The 25614-nt window shown below is 38.0% G+C and overlaps 1 protein-coding gene across 6 annotated transcripts; it reads left to right on the top strand.

Annotated features, from left to right (window-relative positions):
- Window positions 1–1623: 1623 nt before the first annotated feature.
- On the top strand, window positions 1624–22444 carry LOC135461948 (tumor necrosis factor alpha-induced protein 3-like). 6 transcript variants are annotated; one of them, XM_064739242.1, is made up of 7 exons: window positions 1624–1701; window positions 8807–8910; window positions 14077–14395; window positions 15464–15651; window positions 16780–18529; window positions 18966–19064; window positions 20591–22444. In XM_064739242.1, the coding sequence occupies exons 3-7, from the start codon at window positions 14092–14094 to the stop codon at window positions 21211–21213; spliced, it is 2964 nt and encodes a 987-aa protein (XP_064595312.1). In that variant the 5' UTR covers window positions 1624–1701; window positions 8807–8910; window positions 14077–14091; the 3' UTR covers window positions 21214–22444. The 6 variants fall into 6 exon arrangements, with proteins under 6 accessions (XP_064595312.1, XP_064595314.1, XP_064595313.1 ...); XM_064739244.1 differs by lacking the exons at window positions 1624–1701; window positions 8807–8910 and adding an exon at window positions 10574–10683; XM_064739243.1 differs by lacking the exons at window positions 1624–1701; window positions 8807–8910 and adding an exon at window positions 11200–11313.
- The last annotated feature ends 3170 nt before the right edge of the window (window positions 22445–25614 follow it).

Here is a 25614-nt window from a genome sequence, read left to right as displayed (position 1 = left end):
TTTTTACATTTTTGAACTTTTACACTCAGACGCCATTATGTAGAAAAAGAAACATTTGTTTCATGACGTTTCAATCTGAGCTCAGCGGTATGACGTCATAATACATGGACAGTGTATTTTTACTTTCTTACGTCACTCAACAAAGAGACACGACTTCGTAAATACGCAGCGTTGAAATATCTAGGTCAACTGCAATGGAATAAGCTTGCCGTTGACTGGTCTTAAAATTTATGACCTCATAAGTCTTATTTTCTTTAATGGGGGGGAGGGGGGAGTAGAATAGAGTTTAACACCTTCGTCTTCGTGTTTGTTGTGTAAGCCGATACCACTGAACCTTCTTTCGTTGAACCTCTTAATTCCATTACTAATTACCACATCAAAACCCTTTGTATCTTATAATATATATATATGTGTGTCTGTTCTGAGGATATTTAGGAATTTGTTATAAGGCAACATCTGCAATGAAATGCTTCTGGACAAACATTTGTGTTTTGAGTCGTATCAATTCTGTTTATTTGTTTGATTGCTGTACTCAAGGTGGCAGTCAGTGTTATCTTGGAGGAAACTGGATAAAGCCCGGGGGAAAACCCACGACCATCCGCCGTAACAAAAAACGTTCAGATATGTGAGCGCTTTTATGTTTAAATCTAGAACCGGAGTGCCCTGATTAAATCACAACAGTAGGCCAAAAACATGTCTTAATCCCTGCCAGCAGAACGCGGAGGAGCTGGATTCGAACTGGCAACCTCTTGTGCCAAGTGCCAATCAACACCTTAAACGAGGGTCTTTATTTACTTTCAAACAGGTATAGTTACTTTGCATAAGTATTTCCACGGAACAATCAACGCATGCGGGTTTTAACGTTACATATGAACTGTACGTCTGGACTAAGTCAAAATGTTTTGAACACACTTCACGGTATACTATTCTGATTTATCAGATTTTTATGTTAAGGTTTTATTCTTTGTATTCATACATTTTTTCACATTCTACTCTTTGAGGTCATAATTATTATAAATATAATTTTATTATACAGATCAGACTGGTAAATGAGTTTTTAGTCTGTTAGCTTTAGCTCTGAACATGACTATACCATATACCTGATTATCTGGCAAATTATTCTTTATGTTATAGTTCATGTAAACAAATACTTACCCCAACAAACCAGATATGACTTCGTACGGAATGACCGGACTGTACCCGGTCATACTGACTAAAATATTTCCAACATCCTCGTTGTTCGTGATATATGCTTAATCCGATAAACTGTAAGCACGAACACCATTAAAAATATTCTTTAAATAAACTTAAAATGGTTTTACACAAAACGTTTTAGCACTAGTTGACATTTCGAAACATCTTCCGAAAAGGGACAACTTTGTTAAGTTGGTAACTAACTTCCGGGAAAAATGCTAAAAATAAACCAATCAATAGTTGGTTATCTTTTTATAGATCCACGGATACATACACTATGGAAAATATACGTACTCGTACACACATATGCTGCAGGCCTACATGTATTTAATCCAACATGCAGGAAGTAAAATTCACCAGTTAAAGAGACGTCTTTGAAAAAAGTATGTCAACGCAAGCGTTTTACTTCAGAGACCAGATTGACTTACTTAGCTGCCTGGGTGTAACATTGTGGGAAAGGCCTGTTAGATACCGTTCTTTAGCCTAACAAGAGGAGCATGCACGCAGGTAAGCTCTTGTAACTGTTTGTGTGCTTAAGTCTTTATAGTGCAAGTAATCGCTGTGTTGCAAGTGGAAAATATATTTATATTACAGCTGGATATGTTTCAGTTGTGTAAACAGCTGAACGGTCATAATACAAATATATAGTGGTATGTACAAGCATATACCGACATTGGAGAGCGGCTGAAGTTAGTATCCTTTATGCTTAGTTTATACCGTCGCTTCTTTAACAGTCGTTCACATATAGTCTCCATTTTGTTTTTGTGGAATAGAAGACAATTCTGTAAATTAGCTCTGCAATCCGCTGCAGCACTCGTGGTGGAATTGATGTGTGGATCACGTTGAAATGCATTACATCAACGATGTTCAAGAGAAGAGTTCATAACTGACAATAATCTGTGGCAGTTCACAAATAAACGATATCTAATAGGTCAGTTCACAAATAAACGATATCTGATAGGTCCGTTCACAAATAAACGATATCTAATAGGTCAGTTCACAATTAACAATATTCTGTAGAACAGTTCAATCAACAATATTCTAGGACAGTCCCCAAATAACAATATTGTACAGGAATAAACAATGCTTGAGAAAAGTTGACAATTCTACAGAACAATTATAAAAATATTCCACAGCACAGTTCACAAATAAGAATTTTCTACTGGGCGTTCACAGTTAACCATATTCCATAGAATAGTTTAAACTTAACAGCATTCCGTAAAACAGTTCAAAATTAATAATATTCTATATATGACTGTTTGCGATTAAAATGTTTTAAACAGGTTAGAATGAACAATATTCTACTCACAAACAATATTTTGGAAGAATTGAAAGGTCAGCAGATAAAACTAACTCTAACACGGATTCAACTGACACGAAGTCTTTAGTCAGACTAACGCATAGCTTGTAGTGTTAGTCCTCTAAATGTAAAATATAAATTCCTTACACCACTCAACAATTGTTTGAAGGTGAGACAAAGTTAAGACTCCATCGTTACCGAGGGGCCAAGATTATAAGTTACAACAGTTTTTGGCATAACCAGACCTGTGAGTGAATCGTCACCTCTCGTTTGGAAATGGCGACTATGGATGAAGACTAGGCTATAGTGTAGTTCAACGACTTCAAATGTGTAATATTCCTGTATATATATTCACCGGCGGGGGCGGGGGGAGAAATCGCATTGTAACAAAGTACACCACTCCTACCACGAGTCACACGATCTATGGGTTCAATTCCGACCTATAACTGGTAACTAATTATATATCCCCCACCCCCACCCCCAAGCCACACACACTTTCCATGTTCGTGGGGTCTAGGTGAAAATAATTTACTCCCATGTAGCCGTTTGAATAGTCCATTGAAGATCTCTTATATTCCTTGACCAAAGGTCGTCACTTTCATGTCTGAGGTCTACCTCAGTCGACCGCATATACACCAATAAAACTGACCACCATCCCTGAAGCGGAAAATTCTTAAGTATGGCCCTGAACAACGACAAAGTAAATAGCACAGCAAATGCAACTTTTGTTTTTGCAAACCTCTAGGCGTGGCATTATTGTATAAAAAGTACAAAACAAAATAGTAAAATACCAATAACCGTTACACCTGGCAAGTATGGCACACAAGCTGCTTCACTCTTCATGCATAACGGGTACGAGTTATGTCTCCACGTTTAAAATGACGTTATGTGTATAAATATATAAACCTAGAAACATAAATGTACAGTACTTACTGTAGACTTATATAACGAGGCCAGTATGGTGTGACACCTGTGATATCACCACTATTTTGGTTGAATGAACTGAAGAATAGAATACATATACATGTATAAATTAAATACATAACATGTCAGTCAGTGACTATCCATAGAAATTACTCAAACCCAGCTTTGATTAAGTTAAATGTAAAGTTGATAGATATAAGCGTGTATTTTCGGGTCCATGGAGTTAATATTGATAACACCTCATCTAAGTGCAATGTTGAGATGATTAATATATACATGTATTATATATTACCTATTAATATTCGAACTTCTCAGGCCGTATAGCTACGCAACATATTGATGTTTTTTAATTTGAGTCAAAAATTGTGGAGCCGGATCCAGATCTCCTGGACCTCTAAATTTGTTCTGCAGCGCTAGTCGCGGCCTTTGTCATCAGTGCCAGCAAATTCCATCTACGGCTGATTTAAGGAAGTATAAATCAGTATCACAACACAGATATTTTATGAATGATTAAGAAATGAAATTAACGGACAGTATATCTTACTTCTTTGCAGGAGATTTTCTCTAATCACTAAGTTTTATCGATATGGTTTTCATATGATATAATAGTCTCTAAAATATTCGTATTTAAGTCCTCACAAAATGAACCGTTCAATTTAGCGGTAAACACCCTAACACCACGGTATTTTTGTACATTTATGCTTGAGTACGGCGTAAGACCCCATTGGAATAAATGAATAAATTTTGTACATGTTTAGTCGCATTGGAATTTTCGAGTTCAACTATAATTATTCTGTAACTTTCCAGGAAGGAATGTTTGAGCCCCAATCGATCTTCTGTGCGTTCGTTTCATTGCCTAGAAAATGTGTTCATCAGCATACAGAGTATGTGCAGCTTATTTAAGGAGTGTTAGCAAAAGATTAATTAACAAAACAAAAGCTAATCAGACACAAAAAGGGAAATGTACATTTTAGAATGAATGGGCAAAAAATGATTTCACGAATGTCTTTCCGAACACACGTAAAAACATGAATGAAAGAGGTAAATGAACAGATGATTGGTTGAATGAATCAATGAATGAATGAGTAAAACGTGTGAATGAAACAGAGGAACAGTGCAAGTGTATGGATCAGTTGAATTAACGAATGAATGACTGAATATGTAACAGTTCAATTAATTATTTAACATCTAACATTAAAAATAATTGAAAATTTTTGTACCATGTTATTTAAATGAAATCGAAACTGAAAGAAAAAGTGAAGGTGAAAAATTCCTTATAGGTGATAACAGACCTACATCCACATTACGACGGGGCTATACATATCAGGTTAAATACTAACTAAGACGAGAAGCATAAACTGACCCCCGGTGAGCTGATCGACCTTCACATTTTCTCTGCCATCCGCATGACACGTGAACCGTTTGCGGCGTTATCCTATATAACGACATACCCTACCCTAACACTTTGACAACAATCACGAGTTTGACGACTACATTTCTTATGGCCACATTAACTCTGGCCTGCAGTGAATGAACATGAGTCAGGGTGTATGTATGACTGGGTGCAGATATACCAACATAGATGTAATCAGCACTAAGCATAAGTGAATGACTACATAAATGAATGACTACATGAATGAATGACTACCTGAATGAATGACTACATGAATGAATAACTACATGAATGAATGACTACATGAATAAATAACTACATGAATGAATGACTACATGAATAAATGATGAATAAATGGCTGTATGAATGATTGGCTTCATTTTATAAGGGCATTTTTTTTAACTTAAACAACCGAGAGTGGTAAGCTCAGTTGTTGGGGGCGTGACGACTTTTCCCACGCCGTCCTTTTTCATTTGGACGACAGATTTTAGAGCAACTTGGCAAAGAAACACCTTTCTCTGAATTTTCACCAATGCACTTTTAACTGCTTTTTTCATATTATTTCACTGTGATGCTGAAATGTTAAAGTGTCTAATAACCATAGGATAATGATTGTGAAAGGTTGAGTTTAAAACATTTGAATAATCACAAATAGGGTCATCCTAACTCAATTTGTAACCTACCAAATATATATGAATTGTAAATATACATTTTGGTTGATGAACTCTAAGGACATCTTCGTCGCCATATGAATGAAAAATCGTTAAATACGACGTTAACCCTTAAGCACTCACTCACTCACTTTTCCTGCTGGAACATGTACACGATTGTCTGATTTAACGCTACACCTAGTGGAAAACGGTGACAACATGTTTTACTGTGGAGAGAGTGCTCAAGTGAATGTGGGGCAGTATAAGTGGGTCTGTTATTTTTACCCACTGTTATACACAGGAAGTTTTACATAATTGTGGGTGTGGCAAGGGTTACTTGGTAATAACACCAGCCCAATGGTCAACTGACTCACTTCAATGACAAAACAGGCCTACTATTTAATGGGTGTGACCAAGCAATTCTTCAATTACATAGCACTTACTGACATATAGAGTCAATATATATTTATTTATGTTTTGTTTTCTTCCATGCGCCTCTATCTATCTATCTCTTTAATTTTTATTTTGCAGAAAAAACTACAATGGCGGCTACAAAAAAGTGTAATTTTATCACTCTATTCAGAAAAATTCCCTCAAAATATGACTGAATAATAAATTTGAAGAATTACATTCGTTTCAGTTCACGAATCTCACGTTTTAGAGAGTTCATGTTGCATCATCCTTGGAACAAACCTTCATGCTAACTTACTTGTTACTCATTTAAATTGCACTGCCGAGGAAAATGTAAAATGTGTTTTTACCAAAGTAATAGCGAAGCGTATAAATTCTTCACCTACCCACTCTTATATAACAAAAGCTACCTTGAATAACAGTGGGTGGAGCAGGGGTTATTTGGTACTCGCACGAATCGATGGTCTATGAACTCATTTCGGCACCAAATCACGCCTACTATTTCATGGGTGTGGTAAACATTACTTCGCCTACAGTGTAAACAATTTACGCGTTAAAGTATGCATAAATGCAAGACTGCTGTATTATTTATTTATTTATTTAATTATTTGATTGGTGTTTTACGCTGTATTCAAGAATATTTCACTAAAACGACGGCGGCCAGAATTATGGTGGGTGAAAACCGGGCAGAGCCCGGTGAAAACCCACGACCATCGCAGGTTGCTGGCAGACCTTCCCACGTAGGCCGGAGAGGAAGCCAGCATGAGCTGGACTTGAACTCACAGCAACCGCATTGGTGAGAGACTCCTGGGTCATTACGCTGCGCTAGCGCGCTAACCGACTGAGCCACGGAGGCCCCGCTATATTGTTATATATAATAACTATCACAATATTCATTAATAGGGTATATTATATACTTGAATTATAAATAATTATGATTACAGAGCATACAATAAATGATCTGTTATCAACTACTTGCATTGAGACGAATATCTTTGAACATATAATGGCAGCTCAGTCTCACTGAAATTATATGTTTTTTTGTCGCACAGCATATATTTATACTTGCATATATTCACATCTGGATTTACAGTTCCTCTTCCTGTTAATTCTTGCCACCGCATTTTTGGAAATGAAGCCAGCTATATATGCTTCATACTACTATATTTAGTATATTGATAATATAAGAGCTGACATGCCAGGGGTCATCGGATGGCCTGGAAACACGTGTTACTTCAGATCTACTTATATAAAATACTACGGCATACTCTATTACATATTATTGGTGTTCATGTTTAAATGCCGAAGAATTAACATCTTAGACCGCCCTTAGCACTGTGACTGAAGGCGAACTGGATAATCTTAGTGCAGTGATATTAACTCAGGTTTGTTATACACCAGCTGTATATATGACTTCCATATATTGCATGCAGGTCAGAATTCACGACGGCAGTCATTCTCACCTGAGAGTTAATGAGCTAAGAATCACATGACCATAGAGACGTGAAGTTAAGCAATATCATGTAAGAACAACTCATGCTTTATTGTTGTCAGTGTCATTGTTTTCTTATTACTCGCATTGCCTCTGACTATGAATACTATAAATTGAAAGATATACTTAAGTTTGTTTTAAGCACAGCGAATATGGAATCATATGACAAGACCTACTTAAAGTGAGCAACTTACTTGTCCCCTAGCACTATGACTAGCACTATGGTTAAAAAAAATGAAGTCATGTTAATTACCATGTATTAGATGTGACTGGCTTGATTGGGAAGGATTGGTTGTTTTTCTTTCTCAACACGTGATCAACACATTTTCTTTACGTAAGACCGCAATTTTGTTACCCCCATAAGAGTTAGAAGATGGAATAATTTCCGATTAAAATCAGCTAAATAATAATATTTATTAACAACAATTACCAAACATGAATACGTGACTAGCGTTACTTAAGTGTTAAACACGTTGTTGTGGGATAGTTTTTTGTTTCAAATACCCCATTTATAGGCCATGTAATGAATCCATGCCCATTGTTAAACTACATGTATATATTGCCCAATCCTTAACCCTTCAACAAACAAACAACCACATGTATATAGCCCGGCCGCCTGAGGTGATGACAGGCATCAAATACATTTATATCACATGCAGTATTCACGCATGCATCAGGATCATTACTACAATACAGTGTAACAGAACTTCACATCTTTATTATCACTTTATTTGATTGGTGTTCAAAAATGCATCAAATCCTACCCCAGCGGTGAGTTCATCTGTGGAGGAATCCGGAGTAACCAATAATAAAACCAAGGGCTAAAACCATATACTCACTGTTTTAAAAAATGTTCTCGTGGGAAATCAGAAATGATAATTCAATCTTGTAACAGCTTAAACATGTGATATGTTCTATGATAATCTTTATCCTGAAATGTGATTGGAGTTTCCCGGGTAGATTTCTGGTATTTTTGGTCTGTACTCACTAGGCTATGACATCGTGTATGTTTTTTCGCACGAGGTTGGTTATGATCTATCAATATAATCTTACGCAATTGTTACATAGTGATCAAGTATGTAGGATTTAGACCTACGTTTTTATAAATGTCGTTTCAAGCGGATACACATCAAGCGCATCGGCACAATTTTATATAATATGGTCTGTTATTTTATATACTTTGTAAGTTTCATCAAAAACCAGGATTTGTATCTTGTTAGCTGGGGAAAACGTAGTGCTCACTTTTATGTTTCTCAACGTAAGTTAGGCCCGTCTTCGTAGTTCTTTTTCCTTTCAATTTCTGTTAGACGTGTGTCAATATTGAAAATCTATATTTCCCAAAGTTTATTTATAATAATATTCCCATTGATTATTATATTATATAAACAAGTAGTCATGGCTAGAGAATACAATGTTCATGAAGACGCCACTTTATTTTGTAGATCAAAGAGTCTTTAGCACATCTTCCATCGTAAACTACCAGTGACTGGCTCAAAGAGTATGGTTTGTGCTTAACAGGACGGAGAACCATTTTGCAGATTGTAAGGTATCTATCAGCTTTATGTACTAGGCCTACATATTAACCACAAAAGGATGTAATCACATTCTTTAGTGTGCAGAGAACTATTCCATTTAACACATAAGCTAAATGTCGTAAGCCATTCCTCTGATGGGACTAAGTGAGACACTATGGTAACATTTGTCTAGTAGGTGAGAGACTCTGGAGGTGTTTGTCTAGTAAGTGGGACAATCTGGTGGCGCTTGTCAAATAAGCGAGAGTGGTGGCTTTTAACCAGGAAGCGAGACACTTTGACCGTGTTTGCCTAGTCAGAGACACTTTGGTGGCGTTTGTCTAGTAAGTGAGACAATCTGGCAGCGTTTGTCTAGTCAGAGACACTTTGGTGGCGTTTGTCTAGTCAGAGACACTTTGGTGGCGTTTGTCTAGTAATTGATACAATTTGCTGGCGTTTGTCTAGTCAGAGACACTTTGGTGGCGTTTGTCTAATAATTGAGACACTCTGGTGGCGTTTGTCTAGTAAGTGAGACAATCTGGCAGCGTTTGTCTAGATCCGTCTAAGCCCAGCTAGGAATTACGTGTATATGCACGGTGTTACGCCAAACATAACGAAAGCCAATAAATGGAAGGAAGACTGAGTGTGCACAGATAGGCCTATACTGATTTACTGGAAACCATGTAACGTATGCCTACTCATGTACTTGTTGTGTTAGTTTCTTGGTGTTAAACAAAGAAAATCTATTCTCCAGAACTTTAGTCTATATGTTGCCTTGTCGAAATTGTCTTGTTTATGTGATACGATTGCAAAGGACTTATAGTTTATGCTTCCTTATTCATAATAAGCTTGTTACCCAAACGAAGACTTCAGTGTCGCGAATAATGTCCTAATCATTAGTGACTGTTATATTTCACTGTCTATAGGTAATTCCGTACGTAGAAACCTGGACACAGTATATATCCCGGGTAACAATTAATGACTTTACAGATAACTGAATATATGGGGCAAGGTAAAAGAAACAGATTATATATAATACCGCGCTGAGTGTGAGTGGAGGAGAGTAACCCACCGCGCTCTGTCAGATACCTAACTAACATGCTGACTTTTAGCTCGCAACTGGACGAGTGAGAGCTGTATTTTATGGTCGTAAAAGAACAGTTAGCATCAATTGAAAGGTTATTTCGAGCTGATGCCAAATTATGTTCTTCATTAATTTTCACTTTTTTACAACGACAATGAAAAGATTGACATTCTACTGTGGACTTTTAACATTTTCCATTTTATTCACAATAAAAAAAATGCACAAAATTGTAAAAAGAAAACAAAATCATGGAAACCCTATTTGGAATATGGCCTTTCAGATAAAGTGCACTTTAAAGGTGTTCTAAGGCTACTGACCAAGTGCATGCAACCATGATCATGATGTAGAGTCTCTATGCCTCGTTAGTATCGTGTATCAATCTTTACAACGGGAAATTACACAGAGCTGGCACACATATTTGACTTTATGCCCTAGTTATGGTAATTCGATGGCTTTCAAAAGTAATTGTGATATTATATGCACATAGAAATGATCAACCCAAACTTCCGGTTAAAAAGGAAAATATAGGGAGAAACATCTGGTATTTTATCTCGACTATTACCCATTTCCGCATTTTGCTATCCTCAAAAGCTCTGCTTTCCAAGGGTTTTTTTCTTCATTTGCCGCATCGATGTACACGATTAGAATAACTATAGAGATACCATTATAGTCCTCGTACATGGTGGTTCCAGCACTAACCGGCACCTGATTCATGGCGATTCATGTAAGTATACACATCACAATTTAACTCGAGCTCCACGAACATTTTATACAAGTGCTTTAGAAATCAACCTTTTGCAAGAAATGCGGCATGAGTTCGTTGTATATATATTTTATAGAAATATACGGTAAACTTTGCATGATTGGGAGTAAATATTTCTAACTTTCTGTAATAATTTAATATTATTCAAGTTATGTATACATCATGAACAAATCGAGTTTAACAAAGCAGTGAATTTTCAAGATTCACCTGTTTCCATTGTTGCCTTGACCTCCGTGAAAATCCGTCCTGCACCAAGGAGGCACCCCTTCGTCATCATATGACTGAAAAATTGTTAAGTACGACGTTAAACCCCAAGCACCCACTCACTCCTTTCATATATCGGAGAATGCGACAATACCGCTTCGTACAGCCAGGGAAAAAACTGTGAAAATAGGTCACTTTGCAAGTTGTTTACCGGTTCTTTGGAGGAGATTAGGTTAATAAATACACCAACAGATTTTTTTAAACTTGACACCATTCAAGGAGTCGCAACGGACGTTGTGTGAGCGTACAGACATCTCACACATATACAGGCCTGTTATTGTGAGTAGGGCCTAAATGTACGAACCGGACAACTTTACAGTAATACAGGTGCGTAAATGATTGGCCTAACTACATTGTATAACATATATCTTTGATCAACAGTTTTGTTTTAACTCATATATATGTGTGTTTACATTCCGGGATGGTAACCGCATATACTGGTAAACAATATGGCGAATGTTGCCCTGAAAGCGACTTAAATAAGGCATCTGATGCTCGGTGACTTAAATAGGCGTTCGAGTGAGTGAGTGAGTGCTTGGGGTTTAACGTCGTACTCAACAATTTTTCAATCATATGACGACGAAGGAATCATTAGGGTGCATGCACGTGTAATGTGCCCCCTTGTTGCAGGACGGATTTCCACCGCTTTTTTATTTAGTGCTGCATCACTGAGACGACTTACCGAAGGCAAGTAAGCCTCCCCGTCCGAGCCATTATACTGATACGGGTCAACCAGTCGTTGCACTATCCCCTTCATGCTGAACGCCAAGCGAGGAAGTTACAACTTCCTCTTTTAAAGTCTTAGGTGTGACTCGACCAAGGATTGATCCTGGATCTACCGGTCCCCGAAGCGGACGCTCTACCAACTGTGCAAATAGGCGTTCGAAGAAAGCGATTTTCTTACACAGAACTGGTAAAAACTAACCCAGAGCAGAATCCCTATGCAGTGAGAGATTTCTTTCTCTGTAGCCGTTTACTTGCCCTTGTAAGTAATCCTAATTGTGGTGTTGTGTGTACCATATAGGTGCACAACCTATATATGTAGGCCTATCTACCATATAGGTGCACAACCTATATATGTATCTACCATATAGGTGCTCTTCATGTTCAACTCAGGCAGGATCTTTATTTATTTATTTATTTATTTGATTGCTGTTTTACGCCGTACTCAAGAATATTTTACTTATACGACGTCGGCTAGCATTTTGGATGGAGGAAACCGGGCATAACCCGGGGAAACCCACGACCATCCGCAGGCGGCTGCAGGATATTGTTGTAAACTTATACAATGAAATTTAGTGAAAGGAAGAAAATTCTTTGGCGGTATTTCTAGCATAAAGAGTACGACTTCTCTCATCTGGCACCAGGGACTACATGTATACGAAGACGTTACACTCTAAAAAGAAATACCACTTTCACAGAAAGTGTCGTCTGGGTGATGTTAAAATCTACCTTGTTGTTATAATTAACACTATGCTGTGTCTTATTCAACACAATATCATATTAGTCTAATACTGACACTCTTTAGATCAAATTAATATGTGTACTATATCTGACGGAATAGTCTGCTGAAATAGTAGAATAATCTGCTGTAACAGCAAAACAAATTCTGTGGCATTCCTAATGCAGACAACATGTTCTCTGTTAAATTTAACAGACTATTTTTTTTTAGAGCATGTTAGTCCATAAAACTTAATGGAAGGAATTTTAATATTCCACGCAGGGAAAAAGCCTCTAAACTACCCCGTCTAACTTAATCCCAGAATAATCTGGTATCTATGAATATATGTACATAGGATGCGTGTATAGCTGGCGTACAGGACACCATTACACGCAGAGTCGACAGTTGTCTCATCAGCTCTATCTTCCATGATTTCTGAAAGTAGGAAATGTAATAAAATTTGGGAGCTCGTGGATAAGAACTCTTTTTCTCCCTACACATTTCTTAGCCTAACAACTGTTATCATAATAAAGTGCAAACCTTAGGTTGACTTAGCAAAGTTATCCCCCTTTGCAAGGCAAACAAAGTTATCCCCCCTGTTCATGGGGAATCCCCTGAGTGACGAGGTTGTTATTTATAGTACAGTGAAAATTTTTGCCCCTGACGTCGCTAGTAAACTGGTTAGGGTTAACAGGAGAGCTAAGCGTTTGAGCTGAAGGTTTTGAACAAAGCACGGAACTCATTGAATTATTTGGTAAGTTCCGGTGTTTTCCCATTTTACCGGCGTAAAACATTTATGGTAAGTTCGCCCGGATAGTGTCGGAGACTATCCTTACTCTCTATGGAGTAGCTTACAAGCTGTAGTGTATTTTTAAGCATAAACGTCATCCTAGCTGTTCATCACAAGCTAGAGTGTATTTCTTGGCGGTACCGGGATAGGCATTTCTTTCATTTTCAGTGCCATTGTGGATTTGTACCTGTAACAATTTACCTTCGGTCTACCGACACTAACGAACGAACTTGTCTTACTAAAATCAGTATAGTAATGACTATATGTGTGTTCGGACTGAGTTTCTGTATGTTCTAGAACAAGGACTACGGTAGGTCAAGTATGGTCACTACAATTGGTAATGTATGACGTAGATCGGAAATGAAAATAGGGGGTGTGGGGAGGTTAGTGTACCAGTCTGTGTTGGTTTTGAGTCACAAGTTTTGGATTGAAAATTTGTACATTTGATCGTTTTTTCATAAAACCAGTCCTGAGTTTTAAGTTATCAGCTACAGATTAAGGTATTTTGCGAATAAGAATCAAAAATCTCTTTGTACATATGCTCAGGTTGATAACTACAGCCTTGATTCTTCACAAGTGCAGTAAATAGTTGCTTGCCATTTCTCGACGCATTTCCCCCCACTGGCATGACACCTACCATATGGCTTAATCATGGACATTGGAAAATCACTCAGTTAGGGGCGCATGTCAACCGGTACATCCATCTGAGAACACATTGATAAGAGGACAAAGTACCAAGAGAAAGATTCGAATTTTCAGCATCTCTGAAAAATATATTTTGGAATATGTGCATTGTCGTGTACAGTGTATATATAGGTGGACAGAAACATGCATCGCCCATGTCAACTTTTATTTTCAGGTTTAAAGTTGAGATATGGCACATTTAATTCAGAAGGATGGGAATATGCAGTGTGACAGTCTTAAAGAAGATGTGTTTCCCCAGACTGAGGAACTAAGGGCAAAAATTCGTGAGGATGTGGAATTAACCGAGGATACAGGCAAACCCAACCATTTTAAGTCACTTTCCAGAGGGAATACTGTGCTGGAAATGCATGGAGAATCAGGAAGGAGGTTGCTAGATGCAACTGGTGATCTGTCGATGAAAACAGAACTGGAACACTCAGGAGTCATAAACTGGTGTCGAACAGCCAAGAACCTGATACCATTAAAAACTACAGGTGGGTGGAATTTTTGAAAGCATAGATAGAATAGATTTCTACCTCAGTGATATACATGTATATATTCATCACCAAAAAAGTAATGTTAGTAATCTGAAAATTAATCTGAAATCTGTATTAATAATCTGTAACTTAATTGAAAAGAAAAGAAAACATTGAGTTTATAGCAATATAAGTCTTCATCAAAGAGACCGTAGAAAACTGTATCAAAAAAATCTGTGCACTTGTACTATTATTTTCTGATTTTGTTTTACCAGTTGAAGTTTAGTGCCATGTTCGGATTGTATGCTGAGCTATATGGGCTATATCTTGATATATTACCGATATGATGTTACTAGAGATATGATGTTTTAATTATACTTTTTTCTACATTATGTGTCTTTATCTAATTTTATAGGGTATGTGTGTTATTATGTCACATGAATCAATTTCTCGAGAATCCTATTTGGGGTGGAAACATGCCTTCACCTCATTATACCAAAATATGTGCTATAAAACTGACCTTATGATCTGACCATTTCACTGCTCTTACATCAGTAAAAAAAAATTCCTAAAGCATTTCTACACATATTGCTAGATACTGTTTTTGTTGATGCACGTGAGATGATAATTTATACTTGTCTTATGTCTTTTCTTTGTTTGGAAATCATTCGTTAAGCAGAGTATAGACGCGGCTATCCAAGCCAGGACCAGGGGCATATTTGACACGAACCATTCAACTTCATTTGAATTAATCAATTTAATACAATATTAGTACAGGAAAATATCTATAGGTTAAGTTGAAATAGTGGTTTCAAGAGCCTGATTTTTCCATTTTTCTTTGCTTCAGTGTAAATGATGTGTTTCTTATACCGAGTATTGGTACTTATAAGACAAATTTTTCTCTAGAGCCCCCTTTCAATAAAGCAATTTGAATGACATTTATAGGTAATGTAACTACCATGACAACTCATAGTAATGATGTATTTTGCATGGGTAGTTACAGTCATCTTTATAGCCTATGATTGCATTATGTAGCGGGTCCCCACTGTTGCATTTTCCATGTATTGTGCTAAATCTTTTATTCAGGAGACGGCAACTGCTTACTTCATGCGATCTCATTGTTCGTCTGGGGGCTACAAGACTCCGAAATGTTTCTTAGACGTCTTCTGTATATCACTCTCATCAATGACCATCAGGGTACCCTCAAGAAGCGTTGGCGTCAGGAGAGAGGATATGTCTCACAGAATGTCCCCGGCTTGAGACTAAACACAAGAGTAAGTTACAAGTCCAGTTTATGCATGAACTTCTGTTTTAGGGGTTACAGAATCAGTGCTTTATATTGTCTGTCAGTGGAGAAGTCACAGCCTGCCAGGGTCAACCATCTAACCTTCCTTATACTCGGTTTCATTCTAAATGCAGCACAGTTAATCACCTACAGTTTCATGAACCATTTATTTATTTATTTATCTGAATGGTGTTTTATGCAGTACTCAAGAATGTTTCACTTATACGATGGCGGCCAGCATTATGGTGGGAGGAAACTGGGCAGAGCCAGGGGGAAACTCACGAGCATGCGCAGATTGCTGGCAGACCTTCCCACATACAACCGGAGAGAAAGCCAGCATGAAGCAGGAGGCTCCTGGGGCTAGCGCAGCGTAATGACCTAGAAACCTGTCACCAATGCAGTTGCTGTGAGTTCAAGTCCATGCTGGCTTTCTCTTCGGCCATAAGTGGGAAGGTTTTCCAGCAACCTGCGGATGGTATTAGGTTTCCCCCAGACTCTGGCCGGTTTCCTCCCACTATATGCTGGCCGCCGTCGTATAAGTGAATTATTCTTCAGTAAAACACCAATCAAATAAATAAATAAATTAAATGTACAGTGCCTGATATTCAGCTTATACAAAGTTTGTTTTTCTTGGAAGCATCCAATGAGTGACATATAGAGTATGTACCTGTAAATCACAAATTGATAGCTTATCCCAGCTGAGCATGTGTGAATGGAACCTTTTCTGTCTAACCTGCTGGAGGCAGAAAGCTTGTAATTGGATCAGCCATTAAGAATTACCCACATTCTTGAGACAGGCTTAATTATTTTTTGTTTAATTTATTAGATTAGATAGATCGGGTAATGTTTATCAGTTCATGATGTTTAGATCTGTGATACATGTACATAATTCTTACACTGAATGTTTCTGTCAACTTTAACAGTCTTAGTTCACTTCTGTCAACCGCAAGTTTCTTTGTTGTTTCTGTCAGTTTTGACTTCTGTCAACTGTAACAGTCTTTGTTTCTTTCAGCTTTAACCGTTTTTGTTTACTTCTTTCAACTTGAACCATCTTTGTTTGTCAAATATATGATGTGTTCACCATGCCTTTTATGTGTTGTTTGTTGAAATTTTACAGGACTGGGAAGAAGAATGGGATGCAGTTCTGAAGTTGGGTGATGACACGCCTCAAAACAGACCGGATGACTTACCATACAGCTCGCTGGAGGAAATACACATTTTCGTCATTGCCAATATTCTGAAGAGACCTATCATAGTTCTTTCTGATCCTATGATTCGCAGTTTAGCTGGGCACTCTATTCAACCCGACAACTTTGGAGGCATCTATCTTCCTTTGCTATGGGATTCCAGCCACTGTTGTAAACACCCAGTTGTTTTAGGTTACCACATGTCTCATTTCTCACCATTGGTCAGCCAGGTGAATCCTCACCAAGAAGTCTTCTCTTTCACCCAGGCAGAACATGTGGTACCTCTTGTACACAAGGATCTCACCCCACTAAGACTTCATTTCCTTTTGCCAGAAGAGGAGGGGAATGTCCAAAAATGGTTAAATGGATATTTAAAAGTTAAGGAAGTCCCCTTGACAACGGTGGATGGAGTTGTAGGCATTTTAGCTGCTACACTCAACGTAGTTCCGCTTCCTAAAGAGATGAATATTTTCAGATACTTCAGTCAGTATCTGGAGAGGATACAGCATCCTAATAACAAATCAACTAACCCCACTAAATACACTCAAGAGTCCTTAGTTACTGTAGGGAATCACCAACCAGTGCAGGAAGAGCGTCCACTGACACAGGTTGTCCAACAAGGAACATTTGGTGGGAGTAAATGTATTACCAATGTCTGTAAAATGACAGGGTCCCCGGAACTCAACAACATGTGTTCCAAGTGTTTTGCGGATTTTTCACGAAGAGACGCCGCAAAGGAGGCAGTGAAACATCAAACACCAAAGAGTCCCTCTGCGCCGTTGATGAAGGTGGATCCTTTAGACGAAAGTAGATTAATTTCATTCGAAGCTCAGTCTGCTGAGGAGACTCCCAACCAAACTCATTTGTTCTTACCTCCTACATCCAAGGCAGCCTGTGCCTCTCCGGTTTGCGCTAACACCACGTCTCTGAAAGAAGGTCTTTGTCGCAAGTGTCTGCAAACGTTGACAAGCAGTGTTGTAACACCGCCCGCCAAACAGCGACGATCTCAGGATCAGTCCGAGATGTTTGGGACAGGAGAGCCTCAAAAAGCCGATGAATCTGGAGCCAGCGCATCACCTTCACCTTCAAGTCCTAAATGCATTACTGAAGGTTGTGGGAAGTTGGGGAGAGAGGAACAAAACAGTTTATGTGGAAGATGTTACCTTAAAAGCTCGAATCTGGATGGGTCTAATTCAGTAATGTTACCGTTAAAATCACCACAGCCTGTTTCAGAACACCCAATAATGGTACAGCCGTCAACGGAAACAACCGGCGGTCGTTCTGCGGACGACGAAAGTCCGGAAAAACCTAAACGTATATGTTCTACACCAGGTTGCGTGGGTTTAAGGATGAACAATTCATTGTCGATGTGCAATACGTGCCACTGGAGAAACACAAATCCTACAATAAACCAGCGGTCGGATCCACCTACGAATTTGCGCCTGTCAACAGAAGGGGCTGGCCGAATAACGTCTTCGGGAGCGGGCAACGATACTCGAGCTCAGGACCAAGAACAGCTTGAAGAATCCTGGGCAGCTTCGTTGTCCAGCGAAGAAGTTATTGTGAGTGATCGTCAGCAAGTGAAATGTGTCAGCCCAGTGTGCAGTAACCTGGTTTTCCCGCCTAAGCAGCTGTGTGACAATTGTGTAGCAACTCTTAGTCGAGCTAGAGTCCAGTCAGGTGAGTTAGTGTATAGTCTAGCGTATAGGTCTGTGCATAACATACGTGGATTGTCATTTTTACAGGAGGAACAAAGTTTGGTGTACTCAGCATGTCAGCATTTTGTTTTGCCTTCATCAGGAGTAAGTGATGATGGCATGGTAATGAAATGCTGAGAAATTGAGTACATCAGCATTTTCATTCGCCGTAACCTTTGTAACCGTTGGTGTATATTCATATGTATGTGAGTAAAACCTACATGCATACTACTGAATTTCCAAAATTTCTACTTATTAATTGGCGATGTAAATCACATATATACATACATACATACTAACTGATCTCTTTGATTTCAACGCTGTCCTCTTTTTGAGATACATTATAGTCATTTTTCTGCTTGCACGCATTTATTGTTTTTGTCTTTCTCCTGTTACTTGATCTATCTTCCTTTTCGCAGAAGCAGTCTTGTGCTGCAAAGAAGGTTGTACTTTCCACGGATCAGCAGAATTCGACGGATACTGTTCTAAATGCTACTCGGATTTACAGAGAATGGAGGGTATGTGATATTATATACACTAATCAGTCGGGTAATTATTTAGTTTAAAAGGCGATAGGTCCTCAGCAACCTGCGGATGGTCGTGGGTTTCCCCCGGGCTCTGCCCGGTTTCATCCCACCATAATTCTGGCCGCCGTCGCATAAGTGAAATATTCTTGATTACGGCGTAAAACACTAATCAAATAAATAAATAAATAAAAAGTGATAGAACATGTATTGTATTAGTAGTTTTACTCTCCCAGAGAAGAATTTTGTTTTAATTATTTATGTGTATGGGATGTAACACTGGCCTTTGATGGGGAGTTTCTAGATTCCCTTGATCTCATTTTTCTTGTTGCTTTGCTGAAACTAAGCTATACTGGTGGATGACGTTCATGTTAGAACTTTTTGCGCAGTGTTACTTTCGTTGAAGACCATTTATCTTTCTCTTATAAGTCGCCAAAATCTGTACGTCACATGTGGAAAAGTCAGTATCTGGCCAAAGGTTGGTGGTTTACCCGGGCACTTAATACAAAGGAAGATTTACTAAAGTATGGCGTTGAAGAAGAATCCATATTCCCTTATCAAATAAAATTTTCTGTATTTACCAAGATTCGCGTAAGTTATTGTCTTCCAGTAAATATCAGACTCATACCTGTACTATTTATAGTGTTAATATTATTCTAACGTTTGAAAAAGATATAATGCAATTCGCGTTATCAATTTTAGGAACTTCAATAGCGATTATAAAAGGTTACTCGGGCACAGACCAGGCTGCCATTTGGTGAGGGATAATCATTTGAGCTATGCTGATAATAGCAAAAATTTGATAGCATTTGCGATTCAGAGAAAATTCCCCATGTAAGTTACCATATGAATCGTATATTGCTCAGCCAAGTTTGAATACCATAAATATTGAAGGAGGGCCGATTTTAACTGTAAGACACGTTGATACGGGTCAAGGACGATACAATTTGCACATTTAAGCAGCTGTTACGTGTAGCTGTATCTTTTCTAGGTCAGTATATCTCAAGCTAATAGCCCAGCGAGTGTCGTGATAAAACTCACTATCATAACCTGTATAGCGTCCAGCTCATGCTGGCTTCGACCGCACTTGGGAAGGTCTTCCAGCAACCTGCGAATGGTCGTGGGTTTCCCGGGCTCTGCCCAGTTTCCTCCCAACCTAATCCTGGCCGCCGTCGTATAAGTGAAATATTCTTGAGTACGGCGTAAAACAAGAATCATATAAATAAATAATATGTATATCTGACGGATCTACTGGCGAAATGAATGATACCAGACAAGAGGAAAACCCTGAGGAAACACCTCTAATCGTGAATATATACGAAGAAGTGGCCGTATACCTGTGTCTGTGTAAGTCGCCTATGTATTTTGGAATATTGTAGCATTATGACGGTTAGTCTTAGGTAAATCACCGCCATTGATGGCCGGTGGAAACATTTTCTAATCACATTATTTCTATTTTATTCGTTAACCACACAAATGACTTTTTTATATCTTATACGTTAGTGATGCATATATTCCAGGCACTAGCACGGCTCTTATTGGCACTAGCAGACCTGTGACTGGCACTAGTAGACCCCTTGCTGGCGCTAGCAGACAGACAAGTGTCTCACAAGAAATTATTGCACCGGGAAATCGTGCTCTGGACATTGAATCACAGCAGCGGTCTCATTCAGCTCCCATCTTCAGCCGAGGTAAGCATTGTATCGTGAGCAACTGCTCGAGGTTTGGTGATCCTGCTATGGATGACATGTGTACCCGCTGTTACCAGAACAAGTACCAAGGTTTCAGTGCTTCTAACACGCCTGCGCATCCACCTTATGGGGCTTTGTACATGGCAACACCCGCGGGAAACCAGCCACAGGTGGCCAAGGCAATTAAAGGGCAGTCCGGATTTGTCCCATCCGGGTCCACTTATCGGAATTCCGAGAGAACTAAGTTCTTGGAGAATATGACCCGATTGGAGGCAGTGAGGAAATCCCCCCGATGTCGAAACCAGCACATGGGATGCCAGAACTTCGGGAGTCCACAAAGACAAGGTTTCTGTACGGACTGCTATAATACGCTGAGAGGGGAAGATGTAGTGGATTGCGTAAGTCGAGGTGGGGGTATGACACAGATTGCAAACTTGTCCCTCACATTTTGAGTGTTGACTATATTATCTTATAAAGATATGTGCACCCAAGAGAGGTCGACCTGGAAACCCGTGTTATTAGCGTTTTGTTATATTTCATATGTATATATTAAATGTTTGTGTGATTCGGGGTAAATTAGGAAGAATAATCGACAGCATACTGATAGGAAATTATATAAATGTAAGCAAATTACATTATATAAATGTAAGCAAATTGTTGTGTGGTCAAACCACACTGTCATCCTTTTGATTGTAACGATTTTCAGCAGTCCTTACAGCATGTCTGTTCAACATCACCCAGCGTACCAATTGGTAATACATATAGATTAGGAAGTGTATAAATTACATTACATAAATAAGTGATATTGTATATTTAATTAAATGTCAATTAAATGTTTGTTAATATTTATGACAGCTATCGCAATGCATACGCCGATTTTAATTTTAGTTTATTTCTATTTAATAACCAGTGTGTAACCCATGCCGATTTGTAAACGTTGTAAATATTTCGGATGGATCATTTTTGTACACTCTTGTATTTCATGAAAAGGTTTCACTGTTGTAAACGGAAAACGGGGCTGGTGTTACCGTTCCAAAAATTTTTCTTTTCCGGTATGTCGTGCTACCGAACAGTATTGTAGTTGTTTGCTTTTCCAGTTGTCAGATCATGGCCAATCACATCAACAACGAACAAAACGGGGAACATTAGTCCCTTGTTTTATCGCCAATTAGTACAAGTTAACGCCATTCAGGAATATATCATTTAATATCTACACAGCAAGTCCAGATACTGCATGCAGTACTGTTACAGTGGGGACACAAGTTGACAACTGTGACCGGCCATGCAATGTATAGCGTCTACTAATTAGTACCTTATTAAATCATTGTGTGTCGATGAACTGGTGACTTCAAATATAACTTATGCATTCTATGCAAGGGTATGTTCTTTCAATTGTTATGCAGTAGGCGCATGCCAAGGCCAGAGATTTTAGAGCTGTCTCATGCTGAACTCGCCGTTCTATCAAACACACTTCCTCGTAACACAGGGTAGGCCTAATTATATGTGCCACAAAAGAAAAAGATTGAGAAATCCCTGAACGAAAAGATTGAGAAAAGATTTCCTACATTTCGTCCAGGGCTCAAATCAAAGTATATACGCAAATTTCCAGTCCAGACATCGTTTGCAGGTTGTCAGCTACCGGATACAGACGTGAAGACCAATAATCTTTACAAGCGAAATGTTAAATCCTGGATAAAGCATCTATCAACTACGTGTATAAAAGATACGTTTACCTGTGAACAAGGAGCTCTGGATCTGCACGGGGAACATGTATTAATGTAATGGTTTGTGTTAGAGGAATAATGTTTATAACAAAGGCTAATTCAAATACGTATTTTGATTCCCTTTATTTCACAAAGTTTGAAGCTTCTGACGTCTACAAAATATGGTGAAAATGGCACAAATGTATACGTTAAGACGTTTCGGTAACCATCTAAGCCACGTTAACAACAAAGTAACTGAAGAAACTGCGAGAACGAGAAATCATTAACCCCAATAAAGTGTAAATGCAATGGAAAATATTAACAAATATTTCAACAAATACAAGGACAAAGGCTTTAACGATGTTGAGTCCGTATTTTGAAGAATATTATTTACAAATGGGTCCACACATGAACAAAAATCATGTCAGCAGCTCGATAGCCTGGCCGTGTATAGCCCATGCATGCATCAATTTTTACATAGCCGTGCCCACGCAAAAGATCGTTTCAAAACAGATAACTGGGCCATAGCTTATGCAACTGGGTTAATTTTTAGTTGAACGTAAATGCAGAGCTTGGGTCGAGCAGTAGTCGAGCTCTGACAAATTCATTTAGATGATCTTAAATTACTGCGAACGGTCTTATCCACAAATTAATACGCGGTTTGGGGTGTACTTCCCTTGCTGTTACTAGTATACAATTGTTTAACACATACGCACGTGCCTCTCAAGACACTCTCTTGCTTTTTTAATGTGCAGTATTCTTCACATACTAACAAGAAACTGCACAGAAAATTAATGGAAGCCTTTTCCTGCCACAGCACTGGTGTCACTGTATTGCAACCACATAGATTAATTGTGCATATAATTATAGCACAATTTCTCTTCCCGCTGCATTATCTATTTACATTTAACAATAGGTTCTGAGAACCGAGTTACACAACAATACAACAGATTTACCGCCAACACTGACAGTGTTTCGGTTAACAAGTCTACGTGCACGATAAGCATCTTGGATTTAAAAGCACCATTTCTATTCATACAAAAGCTGCGCTAAAACTGACAGCATTACCATATTCACACCCATCTGCTACATCTGGATAAGATGAAGTATCAATTGAACAAATAATATCGCAGTAATGTTCTTGTCGTTATTTCTTTAACAATTCTTAGAACTATTTCAACTTGCTTGTAACTGCAAAGTTGTTTGTGCGAGAGCGTGGGCAATACAAGTACAAAATAACCCGATGGTCACATCAAGTGAGACCTAGTACTTTCAGCCATGCTGACGTGATTGCTTCCCATGCGAAGATGTCTCACATGCAAGTACATGTAAAACGCTTCCACATGTGAATAATCTGCTAATATGTGCATGTATCTATGCCGCTATTCTGTAAAGATTAAATTACAGAATTTCCACCAATCCTTGATCACCCAACATAAAATATATACATTTACTGGTTACATTTTCAGTCAGATGACAAGGAGAGTCCATTCTACTAGGGAAGGGGAGATATTGGCTTAAGTATACTTCGTACATTCTTCACATCTATCAGGCTTCACTATCATTCTGATGTGGTAACATTAAAGCAAAATTGTCTTGTAATCCAGAACAAGGTCTGGAAAAGTATGGTTAAATGCCACATATATACGTAAAAGAGAAACAAAACCAAACAAAGTGACATCAGGAAAAAAAATCAACAACTGTTGCCAACATATGTTTTGTAAACGGTTTTCGTCAATATTTCTTTGATATAACACTTGATTGAACGCAATATCTCCGAGGTCATTACTGTGTAAACGTATGCAACAAAACGCTAACAGAAACAAATTATTTATACACAGAAATCAAGTAGAAGACTGATTATAATGGGGTGAAAACTGCAAATCTTACATGCCCAAGAGACCTCAATCGGACACCCAAATTTCATGTCAGGTGTAAGACTGGCAAGATCAACCTCTTTTAACAACTTGAAATATTTTTTGTAACATCTCAAAATCACGTTGAACCCAATGCCATTTAATAACTGTGTCATACATTTAAAAGTTAAACTTTAAGAATACAATTCATTAAATAAGAGTAAAATTAAAAGAACATACTTGTGATGTAAACTTTATGTTAGAACATATGAATGGTGTATTCAGTACTCAGGCATATATGTATATATGTCTATATTGATGTTAATGAAAACACTATCTAGAAAATGGTAGTTAAATACAATTACATCTTATGATACTAAATGATGATCTAAAAAAACAAACTACACTGGGTGTAAAGTCATCTGTAACGTGATGTATTGATCAGAATTTCCTTAAATTATTTCTTAAGTTCAATATGACTTTCACCACAGTAAGACTATGGTAGATGAATGCAGACAAATCCAAAAAAGTCCATAAAGCACACAACGGTAACAATGTAAAGTCAAGAGTTTTTTTTAAGAAAACAGACTGCGTAGAATATTCATGTGTCCTCAAGCTAACTATGCTATGTAGATCATTGTAGGATTTTCACTTGGTGAAATGAGTGTCCATCATCAGTAAATCAACAGTGAAGAAACAATCAATGTATAGAAACATTGGCAACCAAATCTGACAATACACATATCTTCCTTCAAGACTAAGTTGCTCCAAAGTGTATCAGCAGTCGAGTCACTTTACTAGTCTGAACTAAAGTACAATCGGCTGAGTATCGTATGAGGACTTAGGCTAATCCACATTTCATACACTTTTAGACAACCAAACCCAAAAGCTTAAACATGTTTTACCTCACTTTAACCAAACACAGTTAGCCATCGCATTCATTCTTAAAATATGAATGTTGCACTCTCTGTTTATTACTAAAAACATTCAACAAGAAACAATGTAATGATAAAGAGATGAAAAGTATACTTAACCAAACATTTGAAATACATGTATAACCTACATTTAAATGGATCCAGATACATCACTGCATAAAGTACTTAATGTGCAGCAAAGAAGAGTTAAAATTACATGGCAATAGATGAAAGCAATCCACTTAAAATGAATTGTGAACAATATTATACAAATATTCGTCCAATAAACTTACACAAAATGTAACTCCAAGGAACTTGCCCCGTATGCACTCATACAGACTGTAATGACTTGGTTTTAAATTAGAAGGCCTAAACAATGA

The sequence above is a fragment of the Liolophura sinensis genome, chromosome 1, assembly GCF_032854445.1.
Source record: "Liolophura sinensis isolate JHLJ2023 chromosome 1, CUHK_Ljap_v2, whole genome shotgun sequence".
Classification (NCBI taxonomy): Eukaryota; Metazoa; Mollusca; class Polyplacophora; order Chitonida; family Chitonidae; genus Liolophura; species Liolophura sinensis.
This window is presented reverse-complemented; position numbering and strand designations above follow the sequence as displayed.